This window comes from Vigna radiata, chromosome 9, assembly GCF_000741045.1.
Source record: "Vigna radiata var. radiata cultivar VC1973A chromosome 9, Vradiata_ver6, whole genome shotgun sequence".
NCBI classification, from domain to species: Eukaryota; Viridiplantae; Streptophyta; class Magnoliopsida; order Fabales; family Fabaceae; genus Vigna; species Vigna radiata.
In genome coordinates this window covers 4,110,380-4,122,149 of record NC_028359.1, presented here as the reverse complement: position 1 = coordinate 4,122,149, position 11,770 = coordinate 4,110,380, and the positions used below count along the sequence as shown (strand labels likewise).

General features: G+C 35.1%; 2 protein-coding genes across 6 annotated transcripts in view; one reads left to right on the top strand and one right to left on the bottom strand.

Annotated features, from left to right (window-relative positions):
• The first annotated feature begins 599 nt into the window (after window positions 1–599).
• On the top strand, window positions 600–7,576 carry LOC106774250 (BRASSINOSTEROID INSENSITIVE 1-associated receptor kinase 1). Its single transcript, XM_014661181.2, has 11 exons — window positions 600–1,201; window positions 1,586–1,718; window positions 1,838–1,909; window positions 3,121–3,264; window positions 3,600–3,671; window positions 3,748–3,819; window positions 4,038–4,114; window positions 4,652–4,786; window positions 4,891–5,232; window positions 5,651–6,045; window positions 6,470–7,576. Exons 1-11 carry the CDS (start codon window positions 1,108–1,110, stop codon window positions 6,788–6,790), a joined length of 1,857 nt encoding a protein of 618 aa, XP_014516667.1. The 5' UTR covers window positions 600–1,107; the 3' UTR covers window positions 6,791–7,576.
• The window catches only part of LOC106774186 (F-box/kelch-repeat protein At1g22040), a 6,191-nt gene continuing 1,855 nt past the window's right edge, over window positions 7,435–11,770 (bottom strand). For all 5 annotated transcript variants that reach the window (XM_014661082.2, XM_014661081.2, XM_014661086.2 and 2 more), the window contains one exon: window positions 7,435–9,148. In XM_014661082.2, coding sequence (XP_014516568.1) covers window positions 7,644–9,089 — 1,446 coding nt within the window. In that variant the 5' untranslated portion in view covers window positions 9,090–9,148 and the 3' untranslated portion in view covers window positions 7,435–7,643. The remainder of the gene's footprint in view (window positions 9,149–11,770) is intronic.

Sequence of the window (11,770 nt, the reverse complement as noted above, 5' to 3'; positions counted from 1 at the left end):
CCCAATAGCCTTATTTATTTCAGGCCCTTACATATTACGTTATCTAAATAAAAAATTCAAATTTAAGATATTTCAATTACTCTATACAAATATGTTATTAAAAAATAAAATAAAAATTAATTATAAGTAATTCAAATATATCTATTTCAATTTTTTAGAATTATTGAATTAAGGAGGGTGTCTTCTAATTTAAAAGTAAAATTCATCAAAAATTATATTTTTACTCTCCACTAAGGATAATTTCACCTCATCAACCTAAAAAGTAGAAGTCAAAATAATAAAAATAATAATAATAATAATAATAAAAATAATAATAGACTGAAAGTCAAAATAAATTAGCTGATAAGTGTATAATAAATAGCTTACATTGACTCCATGTATGACCACAAGTAAGTAAACACAGAGAAACAAAATGTGGCAATTAATTATGCAGAAACATCTTCGTATGCACAGGGCAATGTCGTCGTCCTAAGTCTCCAAGGGCGCGTTTTTGACCCTTTCCTCATACTTCTCTATTCAAACTTCTAACACATGCAAATTCTTCTAAAGCTTGGATTTTTATAATTATTATAATATACAAGTAAGATTTAAAACTTACCTTTGAAATCAATCACCAATAAACCTACTTCCTAATACTCCATCAATGTCCTTCTCATATCAAACTTACTTTCTCATCACAATTTTCTTGAAATTAAGAATAGAAGCAACTGACAGAAGAATAACAAAATGAAGAAATATCTGGGCCAGAAAATGCAACATTCATAGACTTGCCTCTCCTGTCTTGTCTCCATATCCCAACTTATTTTGGCTTGAAAATCACTCCTCTTTCTTTATCAGCCTAAAACCTGTTGCTACCTTCAGCATTTTTACTTGAAATTGATGACCTTCACATGAGATTCTATTCTAGGTGGCTCCAATTTAAGAAATGACAGAAGAAAAGGAGAAGTTGGAAAATTTAGTGGTAGTGTAACTCTGAGTTGACTGAGATTTCTTTTGGTCAATTTGCTTATGGGCTTGAAGGGTTTAAAAGAGATCAACTAGTCCTTGAGAGGGGCTCTGTATGAGGGATATTCAAGTGCATGTGCATGAGTGAAGAGGAGGGGCAACATGAAGCAAGTGATTTCATCTTTCTGGTGTTTGTTTCTTCTTTGTGCATTTTTGGTGCTTGACTTCATGGTCAAGGTTTCTGGCAACCAAGAAGGTGGGTTTTTACTCTTGTTTAATGCTGTTTCTGTTCTTGTTGTTGCCTTTCTGCTGTACTGTTTCTGGCTCATATGTTAGATTGAGTAATAAAAGTGGAGTTAGCATGCAATGTGAAAACAACAATTAGGGGAATAAATTGAAAACTTAGTTAAGGATGAAATAGAAACCAATCTTTATTTTGGAGGAGAAACTTCGATCTTAAATATTTCTATGGTGTCTTGGTGCTCTATATGACTTAAATGTTCTTGAGGAAATTGGACTTATCTCTTTACTTCCTGTATTTCGCAAAATTTCATTAGAAACACCTGTTTGATTTTTCTAATCCTGTCTATTTAATATATGAAGTGTGTTTAATTGAACTTGAATATTACTTCTATGACAGGTGATGCCCTGTCTGCATTGAGGGGAAATATGAATGATCCCAATAATGTTCTTCAAAGTTGGGATTCTACTCTTGTCAATCCTTGCACATGGTTTCATGTTACATGCAATAATGACAATAGCGTGATCCGTGTGTAAGATATCTATGTTATTTTTACTTGTGGTTTTGTGAAATTTATCATAGGTCTTAAAATTATTTGGTTCGTAACAGAGTGTTCATACAGTGAAAAAACACTTTTCTTTTGTTGGGTAGTGATCTTGGAAATGCAAACCTTTCGGGTGAGCTCGTTGCACAGCTTGGTCAACTCCCAAATTTGCAATACTTGTAAGTTAAGAAATGGATACGATATTGATGGCTGAATTCAGACGTGATTAAGCAAGATTATTCTAAAAGTCAATATGATAACTAATCATTCAGAAAATTCCTGATAGATCTTTATATGCTTGTTACATTATGTTAATGATATGTTTTGAAATGAAAGAAGTGGGTGCAACTTTGAAAATTCTTTGGTCTGAAGATTATTCTTTTCACAAAAGTAATATGCTGAAAATTTTCTTGAAGGTTGAAATGTTTCTACACTTTTTCCTGCACATTTTTAGCTTCAGACCTTTCCCACAAATGATGGAAGTTAAGTGTGTATGATATTCCTTATACTAGAGTAGTCGACAACCTTAAGTATGTTATAGAATGTAGTAAACCTAATTTAGCTTCTGTTACATGGAGTAAAGATACATAAGACTGAAGATAGATCTTGTAATAGAAGGTTGGTGTGCACTGATTCAGATTATGGTGTTCATCTTGATTAAAGATCTCTTTCTTGGATATCTTTATTGTTTGTAGCTGTGCTATCAGTTAGAAAGAAATACATCAATAAATTGCTGTATTATCTATAGCTAAAGTAGAACATCTTTCATCTATAGATGATGTGAAAGGATACTATTTGACTTCAAGATTTGGTTAATCAACTTGGACCAACACAAGATGTTCTTGTTGCTATTTTGTGGTAGTCAAAGTGCCTATTCACTTAACTTAGAATACTCATTTTCACAAGACCAAATATATTGACGTAAAAGATCTATTTGAGATTTAGTTGTTGTTGATAAAGTTGTGTTGCAAACATTTGTTCGATAATGCAGCTGATATACTTACTAAGCATGTCTTGAATGCAAATTTTCAATGTTTATTGGAGTGGTTAGTCTTTACTTCACTTGACATGGTAATGAGCAAGTAGAAAAATTGGAGGATGGGAGTTCAAATTCTTCTAGTCTTTAAAGCCATTGGTATTAATGGTTATGATTTGATTTCCATTTAAACCATAACTTATATGAATAGTCCAAAAGTTTCTTGTTGCCTGCAAAACCAGGCTAAGCTATTTGAGTTTTTTCATATGCGTTTGCATAGCACACACATTTTTACCTTATTAACTTTTATTATATTTTCTAACCCATCATAGCATTGATTCAGATGATTTACACAACTTTTAGTTATTCACTGGATCTTTCTCTGCCCAAATCTGAATATCTTTCTTTTGGCAGGGAACTTTATAGTAATAATATAACTGGGAAAATCCCAATTGAGCTTGGAAGTTTGACAAACTTGGTGAGCTTGGATCTTTACTCGAACAACATTACTGGTCAAATTCCAGTCGAATTAGCCAACCTTAAAAAACTACGTTTCCTGTATGAAATTCTTTCCTTGATCTCATATCTTTAATATGCAAGGCTTATGTAGATTAGTTTCATTTCTGTTTCTTCTTTGTTAGCATTCATAAGTTTTATATTCCTCAATCACATTTGAGTTCCAACAAATCTTCTTGCCACAGAGAAGAATAAGAATGACTCTGCACAATCACATGACATAGATGCTTATACAAGTTACAAACAAGCTATTACGTGACATAAGCACACACTCACTACACTTTCTACTTAATGATTGTTTTTGTTGTCTTGTTTTGTTACTCTTCTGTTATTAGTTTATTATCTTGAAAACTAAATGGCTCTGCTCCCTGAATCAGGCGTCTCAACAATAACAGCTTGTCAGGAAAAATTCCTATGTCTCTGACCAATGTTGATAAACTACAAGTGCTGTGAGTTTTACTCCTATGTCTTGATACATTGCTATCCTATTTTATGTGTAACCTGACACATGATTATTGAATCTAGCGATTTATCGAAGAACAACTTAACAGGAGATGTACCAATCAACGGTTCTTTTTCATATTTCACTCCCATCAGGTTTGTTCAATTTAACTTTGTTTGTTTCCATAAGCACACTGAAAGAATCACACTACAACGGTTAGCCAACAGCCATTTTGGTTCTGTAGAATCCCATCATTTTTTATGCAACACATTACTATTACTATCACTATTAGTTTACTATATTTATATATACTAGTAATATTATCAGGGATGAGATATCAAAATTTTATTCACCTATTTATTTGTCATTACAGTTTTAGGAATAACCCCCTATTGAATAATATAGACACTCAATCTCCACCAGCTGCTGCACCACCAGCAAGTTCTTCAGGTTTGTTTGTATCTGTTTTCTGCTTGGTAATGAATTTAATTTTTTAAAGAATAACCTGACATAAAAATATAAGGTGAAAAAAATACAACTCTTAAAAGTGCCCTCAGAATTGTTTTGGTGGTATTCACTTACGTTTCTTTAACATGATGCATACATTCCATTCCAACTTCAAATATTTCCATCACCCTTTTTACCATTGATAGGTTCATGGTATTTCCCAAATGCATGCTTATTATGTAAATGATTGTTGGCACCGAATCTTTTCATTCTGACAAGTTTTAACTTTTTTGGAAAAGACAGACCTAGTGTTACTAAACAGTGATCTTTGATGGTGTAAATACCTTAAGCATAACCTCTGCATGATCTTATGTTCTTTTGAATCAGAAGAGGGAGAAGCCTGGAGTGCGGAGTGTGTACTCTAGATAGAAGAAAAGTGGGATTAATAATAATGTTGAACTTTTTCCTATGCTATTCAAAGGGAAGCAAAGTTTTTGAACGGAGTAATAGTTTCCCATTTAATCCTGTTAATCCATGTAGGTAAGAATAACCGTGTTATTGGAATCATTGCTGGAGCAGTTGCTGTGGGTGCTGCACTGTTGTTTGCAGCTCCTGTGATTACACTTGTTTATTGTAAAAGAAGGAAACCACAGGACTTTTTCTTTGATGTTGCAGGTTCGTTGATTAAAAGAAAAGATGGTTTACTTAGTGATCAAAGCTGCATATGATAGCCATAAATGACTGATTCTTTTTCTTTTTTTTGTGTCCTTCACTGGCAGCTGAGGAGGATCCTGAAGTTCATCTTGGTCAGCTTAGAAGGTTTTCATTGCGTGAACTGCAAGTTGCAACAGATAGCTTTAACAACAAAAACATTCTTGGTAGAGGTGGATTTGGCAAGGTTTATAAAGGACGCTTAACAAATGGAGATCTTGTAGCAGTAAAAAGACTTAAAGAGGAACGAACCCAGGGTGGGGAGATGCAATTTCAAACTGAAGTGGAAATGATCAGCATGGCTGTGCATCGAAATTTGCTTCGCCTGCATGGTTTTTGCATGACACCTACTGAACGTTTGCTTGTGTACCCTTTCATGGTTAATGGAAGTGTAGCTTCATGTTTACGAGGTACCCTTACCAGTCTACTTTATCAGAGAGGATTAATGTGATATGAAAAGAACCTTTTAATTTACCTAAATCTGTTTCTCAAGTTCAAAAAGAAAAAACCCAGTATGTATCCTTTTTTGGTTGCTATGCAAACTTTGTCACTTCAAATCTTTTGTAAGATTTCTTACTTATTCTTTGTGAAATAAAAATTATATATGTCTGATGTGTTAAATCAGAAGCTTAAGTTTGATCCTAACTGAATTTTGTTCACACAGTCATCCAATTTTGCTTGGCTACATCATTTAATCTTGGTCAAAATAGAGAATCCAAATCAGCTCTTTTGCTAAGTAGCAGAAAATCTGCTAGAGTTTCTTCTGTTAAATTTCTATATGCTTTCAAATTAAAAATGCTTTTATGCATATATATTGTTTTTATATAGATCGTCCGGAAGCACAACCACCACTTGAATGGTCAAAACGGAAGGGTATTGCTCTAGGAGCTGCAAGGGGACTTGCTTATTTGCATGATCATTGTGATCCAAAGATTATTCATCGTGATGTGAAAGCTGCAAATATATTGTTGGATGAGGACTTTGAAGCAGTTGTTGGAGATTTTGGTTTAGCAAAGCTAATGGATTACAAAGATACTCATGTTACTACTGCGGTACGTGGTACTATTGGCCACATTGCTCCTGAGTACCTCTCAACTGGAAAGTCTTCAGAGAAGACTGATGTTTTTGGATATGGTGTGATGCTTCTTGAACTAATAACTGGACAGAGGGCTTTTGATTTAGCACGTCTTGCCAATGATGATGATGTCATGTTGCTCGATTGGGTAGGTATTATGTTTGCCAAAAACTATGGTATTAGTACTTCTTGTTCCACAGTCAGTCATGTGTTTTTTTTTTTTTTTCCAAAAACTTTATCAGTTGAAGGTGAACTAATGGAAAGAAATATATCTGCACTAAATATTCTTGTTTCAGCACAGGATGAGGAGTTCTCATTTATTCTTCTATATATATTGGTTGAAGTTTTGAAACCTCTCTTTGTTGCTTCTTCTGGTTTTTGTTTTGTTGTAAAACTACCTTTGCTTTGAAACAAAATACAGAATTGCTATGTATTCCTTTTTCTGTTTCAGATTCTAGAACCTCATCTTCCTCGTAGCTGTTTAGTTTGTGGTTGTTGTATTAGCTAAGCACTGAAATTAAGACCAATGTTTAATGGTTTTTGTTGGAAAATGACATTATTTTTTATCTCAGGTGAAAGCACTATTGAAAGAAAAGAGGTTGGAGACACTGGTGGATGCAGATTTGGATGGAAAATATGGGGAGGAGGAAGTAGAAGAGTTGATCCGAGTGGCCTTGCTATGCACACAAAGCTCCCCTTTCGAAAGACCAAAGATGTCTGAGGTAGTGAGAATGCTAGAGGGTGAAGGTTTGGCAGAAAAATGGGAAAAATGGTGGCAAAAAGAGGATATGATCCAACAAAATTTTGACCCCTCCAGTCTCCACCATGCTTACTGGCCATTATTAGACTCATCTTCAAATATTCCCCCAGATGAACTGTCAGGGCCTAGATGAGTTTTGGATACAGAGAAACTTCTAAACAACGAAAGAAGCTTACATCGAAGGAAGAGACAAAGCAGCAAAATGTTGGTTAAATGCACCAAATAATTAGTGTATCATGCAGTGGTGAAGAGTGCATAAGAAGCCCTTTGATGGTATTAGAATAAACTCAAACTTAGAATAGACTTTATTAAAAGGTGGTTTTATTAGTTATACCTATTTGTAGCAGGGTCTAGGTTGTTTTCTACTATTTTCTCTCATTGTATCTCACATTATTCTACAGATGTTTTATCAAGCTCTCTAAAGATACTTTTTTCATGAGTAAATAATTCATTTTGTATAATAATTCAAATGCTTCTTATTATTAATACCAATTTATTTTTTTCCTTCTTTTTTTCCTAAAATTACTCATCTTATAACCTTAATGGATATAAAGTTGTTTCTAACTGGTGAAATTTCTCTCTCCGTTAAACTTCAAATTGGTTTTCGTTCTTGCTTTTCCCTTCAATTTTATTTACAGAGTTATTAAATTACTCTGTAACGTGTATTTGTTTTCATTAAAAAAGGTGAATAGTAAAAACCTAGTCCAATAGATAACAATAAATGAAACTATCAACCACATTAACCGCTAGCATAAGGGGTGTGTTCATTTTGTAGTGTTTGTTTGAATGATGTTCTGGCTCCGTGTAGTTCTAAGTTTTTGTTTTATTGGTTACACATCTTATGAATCATCTGTAAAGGAAATCATTTACAACTTTGAAATTTCACCCAACCTACTGGCTTGTAAGCAATCATGCCAACCAACAGAGATACACTCAGAAATTATAACCACAAGAGGACTATAAACTACACCTACCCAAAAAAAGATTCAAATTTTAAGGGATTGACAGTTGACTAGTTCAGCAGATCTACCACTCCTAGTTGCAAGAACCTTCCAAAATTCTCCTTGACTTTGTGCAGAAGATTCAGCATCTTCAGTGATTGAGTTATCTGGTGAAGTGATTATTGATTGGGAGAAAGCTGACCCAGCATGTTCATGTTGCATGTCAGCCTGCAACACTGTAATATTGTTATTAGCATCTTTAGTAATTATATGAAGTTTTCCAAGTAAACCAGCCAGGAGATAAGGAGATTCTGAATCGGTGAAATCATGAATAGGAACATCTACTGCTGCAACTTTCCAAGTATCATCTTCATAATCATATACCTTGATCTTTGCACTGTCAAGAGAATTTGAAGGATCGAGTGCATATAGATCATCATTGACAGTAACACTCAATTTTGTTCCAGCTTGCCTTGCAGGCCAGCCTTCACCCATGCCGATTGGCATTTCAAGCCATGAATTTATATTTGGATCATATACTTCACCCCCAACATCAACAAAAAATGGCCAGCAATACAAACTTTGAGGCACAAATAACCTGCCCCTGTATGAAGCCATTCCTGTGGCAATAGGCTTGAGTAGGTCAGCCAAAAATGCAGTTGGCAACACTTGAGCTCTAGCAAAAGGCATGCTAGGTAATTGGGACCACATGCCTGTATGAGGGTCATACACTTCTGCAGATTGTAGAGGGCTTAGTCCACCACGACCCCTTGTAACCCCACCAACGACATAGAGCTTATTATTTAATATACCTGTCTTGGAATAGGCTCTACCAACTGACATTGAACTAGCCTCGGCCCAGGAGTTTTTAATGGGATCATACTGCCAAACAGATTTCATTGCTGAAGCTCTTGAAAATCCTCCTAATGCATAGATGCAACCATCAACGGCTCCTATTGAGCAACCACAAAATGGCATCCAGTCCAGGGCATCTCTCCTCCCCAGCCAGCTCATAATGACATCAACAATTCTAATACTTGAACCCATCATGCTCCACATCCGAAGGGGAAAGGAAATTAAACCTTTCTTTGTTTCATCTTCAAACCCTACTTTAGGCATTGGTGGCAACCTTTGCCATCTTCTAGAAAGAGGGTCCAAGGCATACCATAAAAGCTTATCATCCTTCACTTTTGTCAAAATGTAGAGCCACTCCTCCATGGTTCCAAGGCCTTTTCTCACACTAAATAGCTCAGAGCTAACAAGGGTTGCCTTCCAAGCACGGCAAACTAACTTCAGATTCAAATAATAAATTCGAGGAACTCTAGCTAGTATCTGTATTGTTATCTCATCAGGAAGGAGAGGAATCAGTCTTTCATTATCTTCACAAGAGTTTGATGACAACCTACGTCTCTTGCACGATTGAACTTGCAAAACCTCATAAGAGTTATTCCATCTAGTCTTGGAATTGTTCAGATTCAGTATATTCCCCATTAAAACCACTTCAAATTCAAACCAAAACCAAGCAAGCAAACCAAACTTGCAAGATTAATCTGTTTCACACAATCATCATCATAAATAATCTGTCAGTACATGCCAAGAAAATGCGTTGATGAATTGAAATAATGGCTTTATCTAAATGAGCATAAGCATTTTACCTAAGCACTTCCATAGGTAATCAATCAAAAGGCAAAGAGAACACTAGCAGATGCATGCATAAGTTTTCAATATATAAGAAGTTATAGAGGATGTCTAAACTATATTATTTGCCTATCCTTTATAAGTTCTAAATATATAAGATGCATGCCAAAGTTCGGAATATATAAGAGATTATATAGTTACACAAATAAAGATGACTATTAACAAATGCTTTAACTTTAATTTAACAAGCGTGTTTGTTGTGTGCAGGATATAAAAGACTAAGATTTTCGGAAAGAAAAAGGAACTATATTGGCTGTTTGTATTTACTCAAGAAAATCAAGGACTAAAGTCTCCATACTTGATCCAATGAAGACAACTGGCAAGGGCTTCAGAGAAAGTGTAAACAGGGGTCCGTTTGAACATACTTTCCCATAACACTTCTAGAAGAGAAAAATAAGAAAAAAATAAATGAGTTTCTGCATGAGCTAAAATTACATCTGTACAAATTAATCTATAGAAGTTTTCTCATAAAACTTCTCTATATTTGTATTTTTAACTTATGCATAAGCTAATTGTAACTAATGAAGAAGCTCATCTTTTTCTTCTCATTTTTCATTCGAAGACAAGCTCATGAGAAAACTTGTCTAAACGGACACTAAATAGTATACTATAAATAAAGAGGAACCACTGTATTATTTACTTGGGGCCAACACGATATCAATATCGATTGGATAGAAACTATATCTATTGCCTTGAATCCCCCACTACAAGAGAATTTCACTGAAGAAGTAGAACTAAAACACGTACAGAAAGACACCTCCTCTTCCTCATGCCACACAAGCCAACCCTCACAACACCCAAGTGATTGCTCACCCTCCATCTCCTCACTTATATTCATTTCCCTGACTGTGAAGACCCTTTGTGCTTGAAGGCTTTCCATGGCTGTTTTCTACTGCTTGAAGGTCCTTTGTGCCTCCTCTACCAACTAAAAACTGTTCTTTGAGAGTTGGGTTAGATGCTTGGCAATTGCCCCAAAATTCTTGAATAAAAGCATTGTAGTAACCAAATTAATCCAGAAGTCTCCTTAAGTTTCTGACATCTTAACTACTCCACCAAGCATCCATACCACTCTCTGTGGGACTTACCTTATAATACCTATGTCCCTTCTATAGCACCACCCATAAGAGTTGACATTTCAGCGACTTTCACTCTGACACTTCACTCAACTTCCATCATCAAAAGCTAGCTGTTACAGGAGGAGAGCCAAACATTTAAATACTCCAAGCATCCCACACTACTAGATGAGCACCTCATAATACACAAGTTCCAATCACACCTGTTCTGTTAATTCTTATGGCACTAATCTCATGCGGGTATGACTGATTACTATTAGAAAGTGGGTTTTTAGGCGTAATTCAACCCCACAAAACCGGCTTGTAAAGTGAGGTTTGCACCTCACTTATATATTATAAATTGGCCTTATCTCTAGTCGATGTGGGACTTCCAACAAACCCCCTTCATGCCGAGGTATAGACAGCTCGTGCGTGATAGTAGAAATTGGGTGGTCCAATAGCGGCCCGACAATAGGTGGAATAGAAACAGAAATTTCCACTTAGAACTCGCTAGAATAGGCTTTAACCATGACTCTGATACCATATTAGAAAGTGGGTTTTAAGGCCTAACTCAACCTCACAAAACAGGCTTGTAAGGTGAGATTTGCACCTCACTTATATATTATAAATTGGCCTTATCTCTAGTCGATGTGGAACTTCCAACAATTACTTTCAAAGCGGTCAGTTCCCCCTTTTGGTATTATTCTCAATATATGACCTAGAATTTTGCTCACCTCCCACTTAACATGGATTTGTTGAGAAAAAGCCCAATTTTCTTTGTCGAACTCCATGTCGTATGACCCAAGTTCTAAATCCGATTAATAAACACTCTTGCACCCATCATTCTAACTTCCTCTTTCAACCCATTAATAAGCACCCTTCACATGAACTTTTCATATGCAAAGCACAATGGAACAATGAGAAGCTCAAACTGCCCCTCATACTCCATTACTAAAACCCTCTATTTCTAGACTATTAGGTTCTCATAAACAAGGTTGCTGAACTCTTGATTTAACTAATCAACATTGGTGGTTACTCATATTCTTGAATCCTATTAAGAAACTTATCATTAGTTTCTGGCATTTATTACCTTGTTTGGTATTAACATGGCAATTAATCAAGGGTATTTTAGGAAAAAAATCATTTATGTATAAGACAATTACAAACAACCATATAAAAAAAGGCAAATAACAATCCAAAAATGGTCCTATAAAAAGCGACCAAGAGAGTATTATTTTTAAAAGGATGAACCCCTAAGTTTGAGTTTATCAAAACCCAACAATTTAAGTAAACTCTCGAGTTTGATGATCTTGCTCACAAGGACTCTTTGATGAATATAACAAATTTTCCAAACACAACTTGTGAAATAGTCAATCAATTCACCACGGCCACCATTAGTTCCTCCATTATAACCGATTTAAA